The 25,288-nt window shown below is 32.2% G+C and overlaps 1 protein-coding gene across 9 annotated transcripts in view; it reads left to right on the forward strand.

The window, feature by feature from the left end:
• Positions 1-25,288, forward strand: part of Dmd (dystrophin) — a 2,040,854-nt gene that overhangs the window by 733,919 nt on the left and 1,281,647 nt on the right. For all 9 annotated transcript variants that reach the window (XM_070040660.1, XM_070040663.1, XM_070040664.1 and 6 more), the window contains 6 exons: positions 6,394-6,539; positions 9,260-9,472; positions 12,944-13,057; positions 13,954-14,109; positions 18,804-18,974; positions 24,465-24,647. In XM_070040660.1, coding sequence (XP_069896761.1) covers positions 6,394-6,539; positions 9,260-9,472; positions 12,944-13,057; positions 13,954-14,109; positions 18,804-18,974; positions 24,465-24,647 — 983 coding nt within the window. The remainder of the gene's footprint in view (positions 1-6,393; positions 6,540-9,259; positions 9,473-12,943; positions 13,058-13,953; positions 14,110-18,803; positions 18,975-24,464; positions 24,648-25,288) is intronic.

Consider the following 25,288-nt stretch of genomic DNA (forward strand, 5'->3'; position numbering starts at 1 on the left):
TTTTAGGCTACAAATAATCTTATAAATCATTTTACCTACTCTTCATATAGCAAATACTTGAGTATATATTTTATTATCTTATTGAAGCTTGTGAACTACTGGCACTGAAATAGATGAAAGAACAGATGTGGGATAATATCCAAACTATAGTACACAAGTGATCATGCCTACATTTTTCATAACGCTCAAACACTGAGAGCAACCTAAATGTCTATCAGCTGATGGATACATGAAAAAAAAAACCAGCCTCTTCAAATGAGAAGCATCTCTAAAGGTCTTCATTATTTGGCAGTAAAATAGAATGAAGTATCTATACATGCTGGATGAACCTTGAAAATCCTATGTTAAGTGAAATGAGCTAGTTACAAAAAAAAAGTGTTTCATGAATTAATTTGTATGAAAGTCCACCTTAGTTAAATCTGTAGACATCAATCATGAGACCTACTTTGTTGTAGGTAATCTAGTATTTTAACCAGAAATTATGTTTCTCTCTAGTATATATAATATATATTATAATTTGGGTCATTTCAATAATAAGGTAAATATGATGTCAAGAAAATAATGATTAGGATTTTTGTTGATTTGATCCAAGTTTTCAGAAAATAGGGAAAATGATTATCTTAGAGTTGAGAAATCGTTTTGGATACTCTTCTGTTCTGTCCCTTTATATTTTAGGTATAGCATTTTTGTCACTCATTCAGTAATTAATAAATATTTTGAAAACCTCCTATATGCCCCATAAGTGTTAGATCCTTAGTGGAGAACAATCAGAAGCAATATTTTTTATCTTCATGGAGCTTACAGAAACATATCATTAAATTAGCAACTAAATAATGTTGTACTTTATCATCATTTATGGGTCAGGCAATATAATTCAGGGGAGATGACATTTGAATGAAACCTGTATGATGTGCAGTACCATCTATGTGCTAAATTGAAGGAATGATATTAATATGAACAAAACCCAGGAGAAATTCCCAACTTTGAAGAAGAGTTTTCAAGTGCAGGAGTCAGAAAGGAGGCAAGAAATACTGGAACTTGAAAAAAAAAAGAAATTATGAAATAATTAGGTTAAGTTAAGGGTACCATTCCTGCTGGGATTTAAGAAATACTTGAAATTTCCCAAACAATTTGTATTGAAAAAATATAGTTTCTAGCTCATTTGAAAGACAATACAGGAAACATGGCTCTGAGGTGGAACAGGAAATTAAGTGGAAATGATAGCCATACAAGCGAGAATCTATTTCACCTCAGACTAGAGTTATGATAGGGATGATCAAGAAAAATGATGTATTCCTTAAAGAAATTATCTCAGAAGGTTCATTGGAGAGATATGATTACCAAGCTTACAGAGAGAATATGGTTCTCTCTTGCAGGAATAGCAGCGCTCTCTAGCTATTTATTCCTTGCTATTCCCTGTTAACATACTGAGATTGGAATCATTAAATGAATTAACAAAAAGGAAGATTGACAGAAGCAAACTTTTTCACTTCCACCTTAGGCAATTAATGTAATTTACTTTCTTAAACTTTAGAATTTTTAAAAATATTTCTAGATAAAAGAATTTGTTTTTCTAGTAGGCATATGCTCTGTTGCTTTGTTTCTTTTTTTGAAGTGCTGAGAAGGTAAACTTTATTTATTTTTTATTGTGAAAATACTGTACAGAGGGGTTACACATGGGCAAGATAATGAGTACATTTCTTATCACGCATTGTAGACTTCTCCTTTGTTTCCCCATCCCATCCCTTCCCATCCTCCCCCCGCTCCCCCTCCCAAGATAAATAATAAAATTATAATTTGAAAACAGTAAATGGTCTTCTTTTTTCTAGTTTTTTCGTTTTTGTTTTTACTAATGCTACCAATGACAACTATAATAGACATATATAAATAACCGTTATATATTTCACTTTGTGAGATACAAGAATAGCTCTCTGATCTCAAAGAGTCCTGGAAACATGCAAAATGCCAAGTTAGAACATAAAACATGGTGAGACACTGGTGGCTCACACCTGTAATCCTACTTATTCAGTAGGCTGAGATCTGAGGATCATAGTTCAAAACTAGCTAGGTCACAAAAGGCTGGTAAAACTGTTACATTGAATTAACCACCAAAAAGCTGGAAGTGGAGCTTTGACTCCACTGACAGGGTGCCAGGTTGAACAAAAAACGTAAAGGACAGTGCCCAAGCCCTGAGTTAATCCTTTATAGCTGGCACACACACGCACACACACATACACACACCATAAAACATAAACCTATTTTATTAAAAAAATTATCTAACAAGACTCCTTAAAAATAGGATTGCTGAAAGTGTAAAGCTAATGCTAGAGAATGTTTTACAGAAAATTCAAAATAAAACAAAAGCCAAACCAAAATAAAACAGCAAAATCAAAACACCTCTATCTTGTTTTTATTAAAATATATGTCAGTACTGTGATAGTTTATATTTACATCAACTTGGGAGCTTTACCCAGCTTCCATGTAAGTGCTATCTAGTGAGAATGTAATGAATCATCTATGAAACATAAAACTTTCTAGTAATTATATTAATAAACAAATGCATTTGCATATTTTAAGTAATTTAGGAAATGATAGGAAGCTAATGGAGTGTTTTTACCTTTCTCCATATTTGTTTTGTATCATTTTTCCCAGTGATTTCTAACACGTGCCTATCAATCGACAATCAACTTGTTCTGATTTTCATTATGTCAGATATATTTCCTTTATCATAAACACTACGAATGTATTTAGATTTAATAAACGGTGCTTTAACAATACAATATTAAAAATGATTATAGTTATGCTTCATTTTATTTTATTCTTTATGCCAGTCTTAAGCTTGAACTCAGAGCCTGGGCATTGTACCCGAGCTATTTCACTGAAGGCTGGTTCTCTTCCACTTGAACCTCAACTCCATTTCTTGTTTCTTTCTTATCTAATATTTATTTGTTTCTATATTTTTTCCTGGTTAACTGGAGATAAGGGTCTCATGAACTTTCTGCCTGGGTTTGCTTTAAACCATGTTCCTCAGGTCTCTTTCTCCTGAGAAGCTAGGAATTATAGTCACCTGTCCAGTAATGCTTTGAGACAAAAGTCTAATACTCATAAGCAATACATGGCAAAATGGTAAATCATCAAGTCATATTTTTTCCACAAATCTTGTCTAGGTCAAGTGATATCATTAGTAATCCTAAAGTCTTTTAAGATAACAGATTATTAACTGGAATATAATTATCATATTGTGTCAGTGAAGTCAAACAGATTGTTAACTGATATTTTTACATAAAATGAGGAACGAATTCCCTAGATGGAGCTGAACTATTTCTGTTCCTAGATGAGATCATGAGGATAATATCCATAGTGCTCCACTGTCTAGAAGATAGAATAAATCATACTGAACTTGCTTTTTAGTACTTCAGATTTGACACAGACACTTTTCTTTCTCTTCAGTTTGAAGCAAATTAAGAGTACTTCACTAAACTAATCTAGTGTTCCTAGATTTTATGACATATTCTACAGAGTTGCAGATTTGTTGAACCATTTTTTTAACCTGACAGCAATCCCTACACTCTCTGTAATATTGTTGCAGTTACATTCTTAACCAGGAAAACAGTATTTAGGAAAAAAAATATTCAATAGGTGATATCGAAAATAATCTTTGGAAATTCAGTTTTGAAACACAAAAGAATGTCCAAAAGATTAGTTTTCCTGTATGATCATTTTGAAGGAAATTCAATATGAATTTGAGATGTAAGAGCCAATGGTGTTACTATATCGTTTGAGCTTACTACCAATATGAGGTTTCCTTTTAGTTATTATAACACTTTAGTATATATTCACTTATTTTCTCGATTCACCATCTGTACTTTAAGTATCAAAAGATGAGGTTTGTTGGTGTTTTTTGTTGGTTGTGGGCTTGAACTCTGGGCCTGGACACTATCCCTGCGTTCTTTAGCTCAAGGCAGGTGCTCTGCCACTTCCGGTATTCTGTGTAGTTAATTGGTGAGTTTCACAGACTTTCCTGCCTGAGCTAGTTTTGAACTGAGATCCTCAGATCTCAGCCTCCTCTGTAGCTAGGATTACACCTGGCTGAGTTTTACCTTTTTGTAACCTCTTGCATTCCTGGTGCTCACAGTACTGAATAAATATTTGCTGAATTAAGGAATAATAAATGAATGACCTCATTTTATTTTCCCTAAAGTATAATTATCCTCACTTCAGTAAATGAGGTCCAAGAGAGGAAGAAGTGAAGTAATTTGCTGAAGCTGGTAAATAGCCAAGCCTAAAGCCAGGTTTATTGAACTGCAGAATCAGAGTTTCTAATTTTCTGCTATATAGCTTATCTGTAGAACCAAGAAGGGAAAGAGTGGGAGGAGGCAGAGAAAAGACAGAGCAATAGATTAATCTGATCAATTCACGAAATCCCTTTGTACACACAAAAAGAATTAATATCAAAGTAACATTGTTTAAATAAACCCATGTGTGTGTGTGTGTGTGTGTGTGTGTGTGTGTGTGTAATTTTAAAACACAAGAAGAAATCTTGTTAGATGTCAATGAAAATTTGTTGTCTTCTAATAATTTCCAACATTTCAACAATTATTTCTATACTCAATCCCTCTTAATATAATTGTTATCAGAATAAACGAGCTGGTTAAGATAGTTTCTGTCAAGCTTCAACTATACACTTATTCCAGGTACTGCCACAAAGGCAATAAACATTTCTAAAATGATTACATTGACTTCAATTAGATCAACCTGAAGCTTACAATCCATGTAGCCATCTCCTTGTCACTGCTTTCAGATTATACTATCAAGTGTCTTCTCAAATACAACCTTGCTACATCAAAATTAAATACTTCCAGAATTCACTACCATTTTAAAGTCCTTCTGTTTTGTTTATCAATGACATTCGACATCCAAATATATGTTTGTTAATGAGAAATGACAATGAATTGTTAATGATAAATGACATTATTTATATGAAGTAAAAATGATGTTTAAATTACCTCAGATGTTTTTCAAAAAATTCTGGAAGTTTTTAGGTTAAATAAATTCTCTTTAAATAGTTGGGCAAAAACTCTCAAATAAATAGAAGCATTTTGAATGTCTACCTTCACTTACTATATTCATAGTATCTATTTCTTCTTCACTTAAAAAATTATCTTTGTAAATATTCCATTAAATAGCTTGTAAGATACTTGCTTGTATTTTCATTTAGCAAAGAGGGAATTGGTATGTGGAAGTGAGACTTATACTTTATCTTGTAAAATAATAATATTTAAATAATATAATTTGATATAATCATGTAAAGTAGGACTACACGAATTTTTGTGTTAAGGGAAATAATCCCTATCTCTTTAAATATGATGTATGCGACATTCTAAGAGCATTATATTTCTATTATGATGGACAATTTCAATATACTTTATAGCATTTGTCTTTTCATGTTTAAATTATATTTACTTCTGACCTATATTTAAATTTAGTCCTTTTCCTGTCCTGTTTAATTTGTTATTAAACCCATCCATTTAGCTATTGTTTTCAACTATAATAGCATATTCTAATTCTAGAATTTATATCGTTCTTAAAAACTGTTCATTATTTTTATGGTTTTCAGTTCTCAGTAAAATTCTCAATCTGTGTTTAATTTAATTGAACATGGTCAGTATTGATACTGAATTCATATGTATATATGCGTCAAAAACACACACACACGTATATATATATATAATACATTCCTCCCCTATGCTCAGCATATATTGTATATACATGTTTGAAAGTTTAGACATACACATATGTGTATATTTAAATGTGTATATATGTATATTTACCTATATATGTATGTGTGTTTATTTGATGTGTGTGTTTCAAAACCATGTGCATTTTTCTAAGGAAGTAATGGTGACTTTGACTGTGAAGATACTGAGTGATTATGAGTAAATTAGTTGGCTGTTTTTATAGAGATAGTTTAACAATTGTAACTTTTAAAAATTCTTGTTTTAGTTGTATTATAAAAATGTTGTCATTTAAAATATTGATGTTAGATTAATGACATTTTTCCGTCAAAACAAAATGGGCACAGAACAAGAGAATATATTGCCTTCATCATTATACATACTTAGACTCTAGCCAATTATAGCCTCCTTTTTTATTTACTGAATTTAGAAAATGAATTAGCAATACAGATTTTGCAAAGCTGATTTGAAAATTCGATGTAATATATGTATGACCCCTAACATACCAGACATGAGGTATTAATTTATCTTGTCACAATTATGCTCTATATTTCATGCATTTCTTAGACCTTAAAATTAGTACTATGAATAAGTAGCATAAAAACAAGTTGAGAATGATTGAATTATTTTCTCTTTTTTATTTTGCCTTTTGATGAAGTTTTTGACACTTTGCCACCCATGCGCTATCAGGAGACAATGAGTACTATTGGGATATGGATTCAGCAGACAGAAACCAAACTCTCTATACCTCAACTTAGTGTCACTGAATATGAGATCATGGAACAGAGACTTGGGGAGTTACAGGTCAGTGTATATTTGAATATTGTAAGTGATAATGCACATCTCATTTATGAAGTCTCATTGATGTTACATATAATATTGAAATTAAAGTAATAGAAGAATGATGGATTATCAGTTGAACAAAATATGCATTTTATTCTTTTGTTTCTTTATTTTCCTATTGTATTACACACACAAACAGAAATAAGGTCATTAAAAACAATTATATGCTATATTTATGAGGTATACTTTACGTGATGCATTTCAGATACCCTGAATTTTAATACAACCATATAATTGCCTTATATCAGGAAAGATAAAATACTAATATGAGAAAAAAAATTTGAAGAGAGGTTAGAATAGTTTCTCTATTGATCCCCAAGTGTCTAAATTTTATGCTCAATTTTTAAAATATGGATATATATCTACTAATTATATCTAACATTTAAGATGATATATATGCATTTTCATAATTAAATTAAGAAGATAAATGTTAACCTTGTAATCTCAAGAGTCATTTGTTAGGTATTATTTCTTTTCAAATGTAATCTTGTCAAAAAGTTTATTTAAACATTTTAAGTACATAATATACCATTTAGACAATGTCCTTTACAAAAATGCCAATCAGTACCTAGTACCTAGTTAGTCTTTTAGTTTAGTTTTTATTGTTGTTTTTTAAATACTGACCTAATTATTTCAAAGTATACTTAAAGCACTGTGATCTAGTCAGATTAATAAATACACAAGTAAAGCAACATGGGTGTGAAGAAAGGTCATAAAAATATGAAGTAGAAGTAAACAATTTTTACACTGAAGAAAAGCGTGTATGATAATTTTTATAAATATTTTGGGAAAAATGAAAAAAGTCTCCTAGAAAAGTTATCTCAGAGGTACCATATTAAATCCAAAAACTTAAATATAAACTCAAAGATAGCCAGGTTCAGTGACTCATCCCTATAGTCCTAACTACCAAGAATGAGATTAGGAGGATCATATTTGAAGACAATTCCAGGCAAAAAGTTTATGAGAAACTATCTCAACTAATAAAATGCTGAGTGCATTGGTTCACACATATCACCATAGCTATGCAAAAAGCATAAATAAGAGGCTCATGGTCCAGGATGGCACATTTAAAAAATAACTAAAAACAATAAAACTAGAGGGTCTTCCTAACCAGAACTTCCTAACCAGAAAAATGAGACCAAAGATTTATATTCTATGAGTAAGAAAAGCTTTAATAAAAAACTTGTGAAAGAGATATCAATAAACATATGAAAAATTATAACTCAAATTATAAATCATGAAGTGAAGAGTGACATATCATTTCAAATACTAATCTGTAAATACAAAAATACCTGAATTAAACCTCACTGTGTTGATGTAAATTGAATGTAAACTTTACTGAAAAAATTTTCTAATATTTTTCTAATAACACAAAAATCATTCATTTGTATGCAGAATATAATTCCATGAAATTTTGTCACATAAAAATAATCAGCACATGTTCAGAGATACAGGTAGATATGTGCAAAGTAGATATAGGTAGATAGATAGGTGGAGGTATAGAGATGAAAGATTTATAAATATAAAAATAATTCACAATGGAAGCTAAATTAGTTATTAACTTCACAGAAAAAACATTAAAATTTTCTTTTAAAAATGCCTAATAAGGGCTGGGAAGGTGGCTCAGTGGTAGAGTGCTTGCCTTGCATGCCTGAGGCCCTGGGTTCGATTCCCCAGCACCACATAAGCAAAAAAAAAAGTCAGAAGTGGCGCTGTGGCTCAAGTGGTAGAGCGCTAGCCTTGAGCTGAAGAGCTGAGGGACAGTGCCCAGGCCCAGAGTTCAGGCCCCATGACCGGACCCCCCCCCAAAAAAAAGTAAAAAATTAAATTTAGTTCCACAGATTAGTCATAAGTACCTAAGTAACCATAAAGGTTCTGTGATTGGTGAAATATTAGATGATTTATATCCCATTAGAAAAGAAAATATAATCCTATGTGTGCAAATAACTTAATCAGTGTTAGATACTTAGTTATGTATAGAAAAATGAATTTTACATTTAAATAAAATCTTAACAGTTATAAGTAGATTTCTTTTATTCTTCTCAACTATGTGTTAATTTATAATCATAAAGTGATAGCTAAAACATGGAGTTGGTGAAATCTAAAGATAAGCATTCTGTCATAACCACTTGCATGTTGTATGCAGGGTAATTATATAATGAACTTTATAATTTCTCTTAAAATTTTCCTGAAATTTCAGTTAAATCTACAAAACAGAAGGTATCTTTTGGAAAATAAAATGAAGCTTCAGTTAACTTGCATTAATGGGTCAACAATTTGACATTTCAAGTTTTGTTATGATTTTTATATAGGTTTGTTAGACATTATCTTACTTCAGGCTGTATGGAATTAATTTACACTCCATTAATTACACCATAAATGCAAATATGTAAACACAATGAAATATAATTAGATATACTGAACTTTCTTGGTTCAGTTTTGAACATAGTTGATATTTTAAAAAATTGGTGTGATTTGTTTAAAAAGAGACATTTAAAAAACACTAAATAATATACAATATATTCTTATAAGATAAATTACCACTTGGAGTTGTTTTTTTATAACAGATATTAGAATCATTCGTTTGTTTAGATATTTGAGTCATATTTTAGCTACACTTGATGTAACTAAAATTTGTCAATTGTGTACCAGCTAGTATAAATGTGTTTTTATTTTTTGAGGCTTTGCAAAGTTCTCTCCAAGAGCAACAAAGTGGACTTAACTATCTCAGCACCACTGTGAAAGAGATGTCAAAGAAAGCACCCTCTGAAATTAGCAAGAGGTATCAATTAGAATTTGAAGATATTGAGGGTCGCTGGAAGAAGCTTTCTTCTCAGCTGGTGGAACACTGTCAGAAGCTAGAGGAGCAAATGAATAAACTTAGAAAAATTCAGGTAATCACAGGTTTGGCTTTGTGTGTGTGCCTGTGAATGTGTGTGTGCATGCATGTACATGCACACGTGTACATGTGAATGTGTCTGTGTGCAATTCATTTACTCTCTATTTAACAATCTAAAGTAAAACTTAAAGGTATGTAGATATTTGAAACCGGAATCATTCAATGTCTTGGATAAGATATCAAAACATATGTCTTTCCTAGGGAGCATGATTTGCCTATTTCTCTAGGGAAAAGGGTAATTAAGAGTGCCGTTTCTTAGATTTTCTTAACAACCAATTTGATGCTTCTCATTAATTCCATTAGGATTTAAATATGTTTAGCATAGTAATTTTTGAAATCAATATAAATTTTTCCTGAGTTTGGGATATAGATACCATTTGGCATATGATTTAATTACTGTATTTTATTTTGCTTTTAGCCCACCTCTTTCTTCAAGCAGGATTCATTTTTGAGGAAACATTTTTCTTTTCTTTTTCTTTTAATCTATTTTTAATTTTTGTTGCTTTCTCCAAATAGTTGTGCAAAATAATTTTCATTTAACATGTCAGTTTATGTGTACAATGCCTCTAGATCAGAGTTACTCCCTCCATCTTTCTCTCATATGGACTTTTTGTAAATTAATGTGTATGAAATAGTCCTTCCATGCTAATAATCACCTAGGTTAAAAAAATCACAAACTAATAATAACATTCCCAAAAGTCTGAATGACATAGTCATATAAGTATTGTTACTTGGTTGGCTAATTGCTATGAAATATATTAGTGTTGAGAAAGAAACTTCAAAACGATGGAAAGGCAATAGATTTAAATTCTAGTCTAACTACTAAGTTGTTATACTTATTTTTTCCGATCTAAAATAATAAACTGTCTTAAAACATTCTATAAAGAACAACATAGGAGTTTTCATATAGTTTTAAAAATGTGTACATGATCTAGAATGTATGAAAACACATTTATCAAGACCTGTGACCAAAATGTGTGGTTACATGGCTCTCACTATAAGTAAGCCCCCATTCAATTGAAAGAGAAAGATAGGTGTATTAGTTTCCTATTGCTGTTGAAAGACATTACTGTATATTTAATGGCTCCAAATACAATTTCACTATCTTACAGTATTGGAGGTCAGAAGTTCAAAATCATTTTCCATGAGTTAAATGTCAAGGTGCCAGTAGGGTTGTATTCCTTCTGGAGGCTTTAAGAGAAAATCTGTTGTCATTTTTTAGGTTCTGAAAGCTATAGAAGTTGCTTGGTTAATGATTGACTCAATAACAGATATTTAGAGCAAAGAGCGCAGCACATTCCAGTGACAATGTGTCTATGTGGCACTATCTCTGTCTCTCTTCTTCCTTTATCCACTCTCTACCTGTTCTTTTTTTATTGTGAAAATACTGTACAGAGGAGTTACAATTACATGGGCAAGATAATGAGTACATTTCTTATCAAGCATTGTAGCCTCCTCCTTTGTTTCTTACCATTAAAAAGGCCCCTGCAATCACATGAATTACATTATACCTGGACAGATGATAGAGGATAATCTTCATGTCACATGCTAAACAATTTCATATCTGACATTTCTTTTGCATCATATTATGTAAATATATTAACAAATCCTAATTATTATTTCATGATTGTTTTTGATGAAAATAATGTCTATTTCAGCCTAACACAATAAGTAGATGTGTAAATTATAACTAGACAGAAAAGGGATCCACCATCAACAGAGAAAAGGTTTATGAAAGGTTATTGGAACAAAAGTTATCTCAGCTTCACTTTGAACAAATGGAATTTAGTAAAAAAAAAAAAATAGAGGTCTTGTCAAAGTAAGAAGTATATTCAATTCACTACAAGAAATTGAATATTAAGAGAAAATGTGTACTTTTGAAGATTAATTCATAAAAATAGGGTTGGAAAAGTGGTCTGAGAGTTGTCATGAATAGTCAAGAGCTAAGCAGCAATAGCAATAACAAAAATAGAGAATTATCAGTGTTTTGAAATGAAGAGCTATAATTACACTTGTGTGATTATAAACATCGTCTCCATTAAGAAACAAACAGGAGGGGTTGGGAAGGTGCCTCAGTGGTAGAGTGCTTGCCTTGAATGCATGAGACCCTGGGTTCGATTCTTCAGCACCACATAAGCAGAAAATGACAGAAATGGTGCTGTGGCTCAAGTGGTAGAGCACTAGCCTTGAGCTAAGGAGCTGAAGGACAACACCCAGGCCCAGAGTTCAGGCCCTACGACTGGCAAAAGAAAAAGAAAAAGAAAAGAACAGGAGGGGAGGATAAGATTGCTGCTTTCAATGTGGAGCAATAACTCTATTACAGTAAGCAGAAAAATACTGAAGTAGAAAGAGAGATGGAAGAAATGCAAAACTAGCTTTGAGCCATATCAATAAGATGATGGGAGTCTTACCCAAATACTTTTAAAATTCTTACTGTGAATCATATTAAAGGGGAAGCTTTTGCAGAAACACATGTTAAATAACAAATGGATTAGGAAGAAGGAAATAAAACATGTAGACTAGTTAGGTGGTATAAAGCTGAAGAAGTCACAAGTACACACTTGAACAAGAATAAAAAACTGAAACAATTAATACAGGATATGTATTGAAATACTTGACATTTATCAAAGCAGTTTATGTACAAAGTGCATCATGATCTGCATTATTACATCAACATTTTTACCCCACTTTGAAAAAGGGGTGGGTTGGGAGGTGTGGGTGAACAATGTTGGAAGTAGTGACTTTGATCAAGATGTAGTGTGTTCTTAAATTACTTTGTCAAATGGCAACACCTTCGTATAACTATTGGAAAATAATAGAAATATTTTTGAAAGTAATACAGAAAATGAGTAATGGGAGATACTTGGCTATTCATAAATGACTTAAAAAAGTGACCATTTTGGCCTGGCTATTATTTTTTCTTTTGAGTCATTTCTTTTTCAACTAGTCAGAGAAATAAGAAATTAAGAACAAGATCTTCCCCTTAAAGATGATCTTGATGGGAATATTTCCAATGGAAAGGACTATTTGAACTGTCAACTGGAGAAAACAATTTGTAGAAGTTGGGGTTTAGGGAGGCTATAAAGACACCATTACATTGAGTTTATTGTTCATAGTTTGTTTTATGTACTGTAAGGGCACATTGTTAGTATTATCATGAGTTGTTTTGTAACTTAAAATTTCTCTAGAGAGGGATGTGATTTAATGTTCTCAAGAGGAACCTCATAAAACCACATTTGGTAGTAATTTTTTATTTTTAACAATAGCAGACTTCATACGCCAATGCTCATACAGTAGACCATAAAAATGCAGCCTCTGTAAGAGTATTCTTTTCCTGAAGAGTTACTTAGAGACATCCTTCAATCATGGGAATTGTTTCTGAGCTTGTGTTTAGACATATCATCATGATGAACTGTGTTAAGAGCAATCAGCAACTCATAATGCTTTAAAATGGGTCTCATTTCAGAATCACATAAAAACCCTGAAGAAATGGATGGCTGAAGTTGATGTTTTCCTGAAGGAGGAATGGCCTGCCCTAGGGGATTCTGAAATTCTGAAAAAACAGTTAAAACAGTGCAGAGTAAGACTTTCATATGATTCCTTTCCTATGAAGACTTTCCTATGAATAATATTATTTGGTTAGAGCATTAATTCACCCATATTACAGTCTGCAATATCTTGAGACACATTTTGCTATCATACTATGGTGTATTTGTGTTGTGGGTTGTAGGGGATAGAAGCACCGCCCAGCATCTACATTTTAGAGGCCAGGGAAGCTGCTAAAGATCCTACACAGTGAAAAGTTGCATTTAGCACCCATCTTAGAAATCCTTTGGTAAAGTAAATTTGCAATAAACAAAACCATATCTTTTCCTCAAACCTCACCTTATAGGAATGTTAGTATAAAATGCAATTCAATTTAAAGAAATCTTTGAGCCACTCACTTGTTATTAGCCAAACTGAATCTCCCTCTGTATAATGCACTATAATATGATACAATATGAATTTTTAAAATGATATTCATAATACCATTGTCTTGGAGTAGTAATAAAATAATCTAGCTCTTTTAAGAACTATGTTTTTACAAATTCAAGCATAGTGTTACAAATAACCTTCATTACCCAACTTGCTATCCACAATAGCTGCCATATCCTATGTTTGAAAACCAAAATCCTTCTACACACAGTGAAGCATGAAGCTAATAATTTCACACATTTTAACAAGAAACATTTCATGTATTCTGCATTTTGTTTGAGATAAACTACATAATTTCCAACTGCACTCAGAACATAAAAAGCATTGATTTTGTTGAGACTATGCAACCATCTATAACTTTAGCTATTTGTAGTTCTCTATTTTAAAGCATAAAATTGATATCTACTATTATAGTAGTAGATATATGTTTCCTATATAAGTTGCATTTATAATATGTATTGGTAACTTTTTCTGTCAAGTTAAATTATATTATTCCCTTAGCTTTTAGTCAATGATATTCAGACAATCCACCCAAGTCTAAACAGTGTCAATGAAGGTGGGCAGAAAATAAAGAGTGAAGCGGAACCAGAGTTTGCCTCCAGACTCGAAATTGAACTCAGAGAACTTAACACTCAGTGGGATCACATGTGCCGACAGGTATGATCAGATATCTTTCATAGTGGTTTGCTCAATTTAATTAATTAACATTTTTTCATATCTCCTTTTATGATTATCATTATTTAAAGCTTTATTGAGGTTCTCAAGTACAGTTTGTTTAAACAAATTAATGTTTAACATGTAGAAATATTTTAGTAGTACATTCCTTAGTGATATATAATTTTGTTATTAGGGCTTTAAACTGATCTTAAATGCAACCATCATATTGAAAAATGGAGTTATGTTCATGGGCATTATTTTCATTGATATTTTTTCCGATGCACAAATTTATACTTATCAGGTTAAGAAAAAAACTAATGCTTCACATGGATGTTTGGGAAAGAAATAAATTATATGTCTATCTATAAATATGGTACATAATTGGCTTCTGGTTATGATTTCCAAGTTTGGGCTCTTAAACACTTATTAATCAATGAATTAAGGTTGAAAAACAGTTAAAAATTGAATGAAATAAAGACGTCATGGTTATATATTCACATCTGAATTCTTTATTTTATTCAGCAGAATATATATATATATATATATATACACACACACACACACACACACATATATATATATATATATATATATATATATATATATATATATATATATACAGTTGGTGTTGTTTATGGTGGGGGTTGAACTCTGGGCCTGGGCGCTGTCCCTCAGTTCTTCAGCTCAAGGCTAGTGCCCTACCACTTGAGTCACAGTGACACTTCCGGTTTTCTGGTGGTTTATTTGAGATCAGAGTCTCATGAACTTTCCTGCACGGGTTGGCTTTGAGCTGTGATCTTCAGATCTCAGGCTCCTGAGTGGCTATGATTACAGGCGTGAGCCACCAGTGCCCAGCTTAGCAGAATAATTTTGTAGATTTGTTTTTGAATTTCAAGATTGCATTATGGAAAATAAAACATTATGTTCACCAATAGCATATAGCAGATACATTTTGTTTAGAAGATAAATTTTTGACCTAAAGCAGTAATTAGCTTAAAATTCATCAATACCTTTCTTGAAGTTACTGAGAGTTTTTATTTATAAGTTTTAGAGGCAGTTGGTCTTTGGTTATTTCTAAGTAACCTTTCCACATTGAAAGAAATAATACCAAAAGGCAAATGCTAAATCTGAAGAAGGAAAGAATTTAGGAAAGTAAAAGTCAAGGCCTGTCTTTCCAGCTAACATAGTCACTGACAAATGCTTAACAGTTCTATTAACTCACAGATGAAATGGCCTTGGGTCAGCAAGCTTGCATTCTTCTGGAGTTAAGTCAGTGCTCAAAGAGTTGCTCAGGGGGAAAAAAAGTTATTACTTACAAAAATGGAGCCTGCTGCTGATATTTTTGCAAGACCTGTGTAAAAGTTAATTTTTTGAATACTCTTAATGGGTGACAAGAAAGCATGTCACCAATTTATTTAGAGCAAAGAAAAAAGCAACAGTGAAAAAGAAAAAAATATATAAAGTCAACAATGTTACTGAAGCTACAATATTTTTATAATGTATGGAGGTATAAGTTTTCAAGAATCTCAGTTCTTCTTTTTATTTATTTACTTATTTATTTTTGTCTGTCAGGGGCTTAAACTCTGGGCCTGGGCACTGTCCCTCAGCTCTTCAACTCAAGACAAGACTTGGCCTACAGGGCCAACTTCTGGTTTTTTTTGGTGGTTAATTGGATATAAGAGTTTCAGGGACTTTCTTGCTCAAGCTGGCTTTGAACTGTGATCCTCAGATCTTAGCCTCCTGAGTAGCTCAGATTACAGGCATGTGCTTGGCGCTTGGCTAAAAACCTCAGTCTTAAAAATGCCCTTGGTTAAACTTCAGTTCTTGTAATATGTATTAATAATGTGTTGTTTCCAAGGTGCATTGTACTCATAAATTACATATTGAATTGAAATCCCTTTAAACAACTACTTAAATATAATTTAAATTCAAAAAAATTATTTTTTAAAAAAGAATTTGTTGTTCAAAGAAGTGATTTAAATATCTATTGAACTCATCCATTTTCTAATCCTATTTGCCGATCCTCATCTATTTTATATTGTGCTGGACTATCATGCAACCTTTTTCACCAAAAGACCTCGAAGAGGAAGGCAGAGTTAAGGAGGGAAGATGAGCTTTGTTGTTGATACCAATTTAGTCCTACCGAAATGGACATGAAATGTGTGCATTATCTGCACACAGAAATAAGTATGTGATATCCTCTCAGGTTAAGGATAATTTATTATCTGTTACTAGATGTCAGTGTTTGGAAAAACAAAAATCATTAGCAACAAAGTTGTCCAAATGTCTAAAATTATTGAAGATATTTTACAATCCTTATATATGAATTTGGGACTATTAGATGGTTAGAAATATTTAAATTGCAAAGCTGATATATTCAAATAAAAATATAAAATTATAAACATTTCTAAAATAAAAGGACAACTTAATCAACCACAAAGAAAGGAAAGAAAGGAGAGTAATAATACACACCTATACATTATCTTATGTACATGATATTAAATTATATAATATGTATAAACATATAGCTTATTTAAGAACGTATTTTATTGTATGGTCTATTGACTAGTCCCCTTCTTCTTACATTTTCTGTCTACTAAAATATTAGCAGAGAATAAGTCTATTACTCCTATCCTTAAAAATAGTTTTCCTTGATGTACTAACCCTACAGCTATCTTTCAAGTTCTGTTTGCCTTTAAATAAATTAATTTCCATTCTTTCTATTATTTATATTTCAGTAGACAAGCAAAGGAACATGAAGCAAAAGAAATACAAATTAGGATAATTAGGTTCAACATTGTTGTGGGGTTTTTTTGTTTTGTTTTGTTTTTTGTTTTGTTGGTCATGGGGCCTGAACTCGGGGCCTGGGTGCTGTCCCTGAGTTCTTCAGCTAAAGGCTAGCGCTCTACCACTGAGCCACCTTCCCAGACCCAACATTGTTGTGTTTTAAATTGTAAAGAAAATTAATGTGATGATAGTTTTACACATATTGGGGATTAGGAAGAAAGCCATAAGAACTTTATTTTACTTCAAATTTTATGTTATATATAATAAAATTAATCTTTTAGTTAAAATATAGAAACCTATTTAATCCTGGAGAGAATAATTACATTATCTGAATAGTGACTTTTTTTTCTTCCTTAAAAAATATATTTATATTTATTGTGAAAATACTGTACAGAGGGGTTACAATTATATAGGCAAGGTAATGAGTACATTTCTTATCAAGCATTGTTGCCTCCTCCTTTGTTTCCTCTTACCATCCCTTCCCATCTCCACCCCCGCCCCCCCCAAGTTGTAAAGTTCGTTTTTCAACATAACATCTTGTACATCTCATTGTTGAAATGGGTCCACCTGTATCCCTACTTAAACAATTTGTTTTTTCCCTTCCCCTCCACAAATTATACCAACATCCAATACAGTGAAAACAGGGGTTATACTATGGGGTAGAGACATACAAAGCAACAAAGAAATATCTTATAAATATGTTAGAAACAATAGCAAGAAGGAAAAAAACATTTGAGTCCTAAGATGAATAGTGACTTTTTGAAAGTAAGAATAAAGTGCTCTAATCATTACATTACTACAGGGTGCTTTGTAAAAAGTCAATAGAATTTATGGTTTTGTTTTAGGATTTTCATATTTTGCTACTTTTCTGGTTAATGTATAGTACATTCCATTGTATAAAATTTTCATGCATTATTTTAAAAAGTGAGCAATTGCAGTAAACCACGGACATTGCTTAGCAGTTTATTTTAAACTTATAGTTATATATTGGATCACCTTCTCATTTCAATACAGGCATACTAGTGATATACAATATTACATAGTATATATGTATTATACTTTATTCATTTCTCCCCTAAAAGTACACTTGGAATTGTTCCCAACATGTTGATATCTTCAAAGTTGAACACTTTACATGCAATCATGGAAAATTTATTGGGATGTTTCATTCATAAAAATGAGAATAGACACAGATTTAAGACCCAAACCATTTAAGTATACCGACTTACTATATAAAGGATTGTTTCTGTTGGGTATGTTGCTCTACAGGTATGAAAAATTGTTTTCCTGTGTCTGTAACAAACAGCATATTCATTAAAATATTTCGCCTATATTATGTATGAAAATACATTGATTTTAGTTTGTATTCATTAATGATATTGGATTATCCTTTACATGCATAGACATTATATATGGCACTCTATACCACATGTGTATATAAAATATGCATGTTATATGGATACATGTTTTCTATTAATTACCTAACTGTATTTTAAAATTCAATTTATATGAGAATTCTTATATTTAAATGATTATTTAAATGGTCAGATATTTAATATCATAAACGATAACAAAGATCACAAAATATTTGTTTTCCTTTTTTTGATAAAATTCCTTTTCCATCTGAGACATAGCATCTAAATATTTTTTCTTCCACTCACTGCCACAATAAATAGTTAAAGTATTATAATAGAGGAAAGTTGTCATTTTATTAAATATGCCTAGTAAAGGGTGATCTTATTTCCACACATGAAATTAGGCAGGTTCAATACGAGTTAGTTTTCTGGTGAATAAGTTTAATTCTTGTTTTATCTTTTTTGTATAAGCTGCTGTATAGAGACTGTTCAGTAATCAGATAATAAAATATTGTTACTGTCAATATACATGATTTGCTTGTTTTATGGAAGGTTTATGCCAGAAAGGAAGCCCTAAAAGGAGGGTTGGATCAAACTGTAAGCCTACAGAAAGATCTGTCAGAGATGCATGAATGGATGACACAAGCTGAGGAAGAATATCTAGAGAGAGATTTTGAATATAAAACACCAGATGAATTACAGAAAGCAGTTGAAGAAATGAAGGTAAAGTAAACCAACTAAAATGAAAATGAGGAAAGAAATACAACACTGTATAAAATATGACTCTGTCAAAGCTACACTTTGGATGTAATAGTAAAGGTTAACTTTTTCTTTTACTTCGTTTTGATAGGCACTGTAAAATGCTAAACTTAATTACTGCATGACAATACAAATAAAAATATAAAAAATAAAATAAAAAATATGACTGTCAAAGCTACACTTTGGATGTAATAGTAAAGGTTAACGTTTTCTTTTACTTCAAGTTTTGATAGGCACTGTAAAATGCTAAACTTAATTACTGCATGACAATACAAGTAAAAAATATTGGTAAACACAAGTAGAAAAATTATTCTCTGGAAATTATTCAACCCAGAAAGTAGAATTGGCTGTTCTTATTAACTAATTACAAATTTTCATCCAAACGGAAAAAATTTGGTTTTGAGCCTTTTCATATACTCAAATGCTGTGTTTATTTGGTGGCTTAAGGAAGATTTTTTTAGAACTAGGATGTAGTAAATATTTTATCTGGTGATATTAGCTTTGGATATAAAGAACTAAGTTTACCACTAAACTCAAAGCAGGTAATTATTTTACCACTATATTCAGTGAGTGTGTATATATAAATAGATGTTATATATATTCAGTGAGGTATTTGGTATACAGTGAGTAGAAAATAAATATTTTTTGATGAGTGAATGATACCACTGTAGTTACTGAATTATAATGAAATCTGGTTAAATCATTATTGAAAGATGATTATTTGGAGGGCAGATAGTAGGTATGGTGAGATGATATTTTAGAAGTTTGATTGTAAGGCAATTGTGAAGAAATAACTTTAATATGAGGAATCTGAATCATGAGAAAATATTACCCATGCAGAAATCTATAGGTAGTTCAAATAAACTATTCTCACAAGCTTTATCTCTGTTAAAACTAATAGAAAAGATTGAAGGTATTTCTTTCCATCTCATTTTGAGTGTTTCCATTTTCCACATGTTTTTATTTTGGCATCAATTAGCAGTAGGAGAGGGCTTCATTTTGACATGTCCATATATGCATATAATATATATGGTCATAATCATCCCCTTTCTATTACCGTCCCTTATCTTCCCTTCTACTTTCCCAAACCAGTCTCAGCAAGCTTCATTGTCCTATTTTCATACATGAGTGTATTTACCCTCCTTCACCCTCTCCTTTCACTCTACTCCCACTCTTTACCCCCATCCCAGGCAGAACTCATACATTCCAGCAATTCATTATTTTCCTTATGAATTGTAAACTGTGTGCCACCCATGTGACCTTTCCTGACACATCTCAGCTCCCAGAAGACCTGTTATTATTCCCTCTCCTAGTTCTATGAAACCATTACCTCAGATCCTGGAACAGATCATTGGAAGCCATACTTGTTCAGCTTTATCCCTGGTTTCTTTGGCTCAGTCTCTCTTCTGGCTATCTTTTTGAGGTGTTGAGCATCTAGTCAGATACAGAAGCCTGAAATCATACAACTTTGAAAATAATTCTTGAAATGAATGGTCCAACCAATTTTCCATATTTATTATATTGTTTAAACAATTGATCTAATAATTGTAATTATAGTTACAAGTTTGGTGCAGAGAAGAAATTATTGGAAAGAGGAATATCCAGGCAGGTTCTAGCAACATGAGTTAAGGGACTATCAGGAAGTTCTTAAGTTTTCTGCTTAACAGTCAAGAAATGACTTTTAGTGCACTTTTAGTACTTGGAGAGTACCTTACGAAGACTTCCACTTGTATTCATTCTGAAGCAAATTTACTTTATTGCTAGAAAATACAAACAGACCTACCTTGACATTTCTCTCTGATTTACTCTGAAAAAAGTAGACACCCCATCTGTTTATTTTCTTCCCCATTTTTTACTTGAAAATAACAGGACTGTTTTGATAACTCATTTTCCTCTCATGAACAAAACTTTTCTGTTGTCATAAAGAAACTGATGGAACTGTTTGATAACTAATGTTGAATTTCAAAGCTCTTTTGGAGATGTCAGTAATTATATGCTAAAGGTTGATAATAAAACTTTTTCAATATCTAAATTTCAATCATAGCTGTTTTACTTCTTTTAATTTTTCACAGCTTTGTGACTGTTCATCCCAGAGCTCAGCGAACTTACACATATGATAAAATAGCAAATATATGAATACATTTTTGGACTCAGGGCCCGGGGTACTGTCCCTGAGCTCTTTTGCAGAAGGCTAGTGCTCTACCACTTTGAGCCATAGCATCACTTCTGGTTTTTTGGTAGTTAATTGGAGATAAGAGTCTCATGGATTTTCTTACCCAGGCTAGCTTTGAACCACAATCCTACAGTCCTGAGTATCTAGGATTACCCATGTGAGCCACCAGCACCCAGCTTAAATAGATTTTTTTTGTAGTTACTAGGGTAGTTATTTCTTATATTTGGGTTTCCTTCAGTACCACCTGTAGTAGTTGTTTAAGATGACTGACTCCCACTTGTGTAATTTGGGATTCAGTTCCAACAGGTTTCCAGATTAAGCCAAGAGATAAGTTCCAGATTGGATCCATGCTAAGAGAATCATTGATAAAACATATTGTTAACAATAGGTATATGAGCACATTAAAGTTAGATGCAAGAAAAGAAAGCAAACAGGACCATTATTTTCATGAGGTTTTGTCTAAACCATAGCAATCATTTTACTTCCTACTTCCAATCAGGAATTAATTATGACCTCCTTTCCTCATTTCTACCTGGAATAATACAATTTTTCCATACAGTCAACAGTTCAATGTTTTTGAACTATCCCCACTATCTAAGCCAGATTTTATTTAAAAAAATCATTATGAAGGTCTAAAAATTGATCCAATTTTGAATATTTAAACAGGTGTAAGGGTTTTCTATATCTTGAACAAATTATGATTGCATTTACTGGACCTACTACATGTTCCTTTCTCACCTCATAGAGCATTTGAAAATGACTTGATTAAAGCATGAGAAAGAAAAAATGTAACCCTCAGAGTCATCTACTTAAGATTCCCAGCTTGCTGGTGTCTAATATAGAGATCACAAATGACATGCCTGAGGATTTCATTACAGATCCAATCACAAAGCACGGTGGCATGGCTGATTTTGCATAGAAAAGCACAATCTCATTGAGTAATAGTTGTCAAAGTTGTTGATAATACTATAATTACTACAGTCAAAATATGATTTCCACAGAAACAAAACCTATGCTCAGCAATGCCAAAAATATCAATTAATTTAGGAAAAGAACTAAAGTGTTCAATGAATAAAATTAGAATCAGAGAAGGCAGGTATTTTATATTCAGAACAACTTTAATTTGCCATTATACTGTATATTTTCAAGGCCTTGTGATATTAAATCCAAAGAGTAGGATGGATATGATGAAAAAATATAAAGTCATTTTATGGTCCATTTTTTTTTGGGGGGGTCTGGTCGTGGGGCCTGAACTCTGGGCCTGGGCGCTGTCCCTCAGCTCTTCAGCTCAAGGTTAGCACTCTACCACCTGAGTCACAGCACCACTTCCGGCTTTTTTCTTTTTGCTTATGTGGTGCTGAGGAATCGAACCCAGGGCCTCATGCATGCAAGGCAAGCGCTCTACCACTAAGCCACCTTCCCAGCCCCCTTATGACTCATTTTTTACATGTTCCACCATTTCTCCAGATTCTCAACATTATATCAAAGACCCAAATTCTACGTGTAAAATCTTATGTTTCTTCACCTGAAAGTTTTGTTTGGCCACTGATTTCCTCTTTCCCACTTCTGTGTCAGGCTTCAAATACTAAGAAATTAACATTTCCCAGCAGCTTTCAACAAATGATGGAAGATGAGGCATGCACACCACTACTTTTCTCACCATTGAATGGGATTACCTTGAGAAAGTTGGCACCAAGAGCTCTCCAATAGGAATAAACTATTCACTAACAATGGTTGCTGGGGTTATTAAATATGTTCTTATAACCTCTCTTCCTTTCATTTCTCCATTTTTCATTCTGTTACCAGCATTTCTTTCAGATAGGTCATGCACATTAAGTGTTTATGCTTGAAAGGTCGTGTCTCATTTGACTTCTATAGGACACAAATTGAAGAAAAATGTTGAGTGTGCATTTCTGAAAAATATGCATATATTGGAAATTGAATATAAATGTCCTCTAGCTAGAGACTAGCAGCAATTCCCTTGTAGTTAAACAAATTGGTTTTAATATTGTTTTGCAATGAGGAAAAATAATACAGCATGAGGAACTACATGATATATGAGTGAACTATGAGGCATTATACCATCTGGGATTTTGTTAAGTAGTTTAAAGGAGAGTTTAGGAGCTCCACTTTGGATTGCTTGTTGTCAGTGAGTGAAGATCACTCTATGATTTTGTATCTGTCTACAAAGAAGGAAAACTAGAGAATCTGAAAAATAATTGATAAGGAAGCTATAGTCATATCAAAAAGTATAAGGAAGTATTTGGTATTTTATGGATTGACTTATGTAGATATTTTTGTTTATATTTAAATATGATGATTGAGCTGTTATGGTAACTAATTGGCCTTGTATTATATTGAATTCTGATCAGGTGTGTTGGCTCACCCCTGTAATCTTAGCTACTCAGGAGATTAGGAGAATTACAGTTCAGAACAGAACTAGCTCAGGCAAAAAGGTACTCAAGATCTCCACCCCAACCAATTGGGTGTTCTTGTATATAAAAGGTCATTACAGCTACATGAGAAGCATAAGTAGGATTGTAGTCCAGTCTAGCCCAAGCAAAAACTGAGATTTTGTTTTGAAAAATAACTAAAGCAAAATGGGCTCAAGGTATAGATCAAATTTTAGAGTATCTCTCTAATAAGCTCACAGTCCTTAGTTCAAAACCAATAAAAATAAAAGAAGGAATTTTATTAGTATATCTGACACAGAGAGTGCAGAAGGCATTGTTGTAAGCTGCCCACTTCCTGATGTTAGATGCTGCTTTTCTCTTTATTCTATGTGTTTCCACTTACTGAAGAAAACTTTCATCAAAGTATAATCCAGAATTTATCATTAAGAACATTTGTATATATTATAGATTCTTTGATATACACAACTGTATTTGTTCTAGTTTCAATATTATTTCAACCATCTTATTAATTTTTAAGTGATTTCAATTGCAGACTATTAATATTTATTGATTTAGTATTGAGATATTTGTTTCTTGCCTATTTCAAACTCACTGTCTATGTATATATTTGGCTATAAATACTTACCCATCTGCAGACTACTTCTGGAAGTATTCTTATTAGAATTTTATTGTATTCTAATTATATTTTTCATTCAGATTTCCAATTGCAGCTTAATTAATTTTTGGAAGGAGATGGAGATCTTACTGGATTTATGTTTATGAATGTCAAGCTAAAGATGATGAGGAAGAAATTATATGAGATATAGGAATGTGTTTTGGAAGTAAAAGCATGTATTTGCTTGTAAGAGGATTTTCTTCACTTTTCAGAGAGCCAAAGAAGAAGCACAACAAAAAGAAAGTAAAGTGAAACTCCTTACTGAGACTGTGAATAGTGTAATAGCTCAAGCTCCACCCGCAGCACAAGAGGCCTTAAAAAAGGAACTTGATACCCTTACCACCAGTTATCAGTGGCTCTGCACCAGGCTGAATGGGAAATGTAAAACTTTAGAAGTGAGTCACATTGTTCTTCTTTTGGGCACTTAGCATTATGGTTACCATGTCATTTTGAAGCATAATGTTTAAGAATATGAGTTCTGTACTAACACTAGTGGTGCATGGCTGTTATACATCAGGAAGCCGAGACCTGGAAAACTACAGTTTGAAGCAAGAAAAGGCTGCATGACTATCTCCAATAACAGGTCAAATACTGGACTGGAGATATGATTCAGGTGGTAAAGTACTAATTATGAGCAAAAAAGCCAAGCTACAGCTCAAGAGCACGAGTTAGAGGCCCTGATTTCAAGCCCTGGTAATGGTGCAAATAAGAAAAAGGAATCCGAGTTCTGATGTAAAACTACTTAAGCTTGAATTCCTCACTTAGGCACTTATTTACAGTATCATTTGGGGCCAGTTGCTAGACTTTGTCAACCTGTTTTTAGTCTGTAAAAATGAACATTAAAAACAGGACTTACTTTATAGAGTTGTTGCAAAATTAAGTAATCTATGCTATTTAGAATACTTAGTCTACTCTTTAATAACCACAAATTGCTATTTTTATAACTTATTATCACTATTACTAGGTCATAGAATCCTAAAAATAAGGGATTTTTAGATTTATAGAAATTGTTTTTTTATATGTGAATGTTCATAGT

This window comes from Dipodomys merriami, unplaced genomic scaffold (genome assembly GCF_024711535.1).
Source record: "Dipodomys merriami isolate MVZ:Mamm:240054 unplaced genomic scaffold, mDipMer1.0.p SCAF_3, whole genome shotgun sequence".
NCBI lineage: Eukaryota > Metazoa > Chordata > Mammalia > Rodentia > Heteromyidae > Dipodomys > Dipodomys merriami.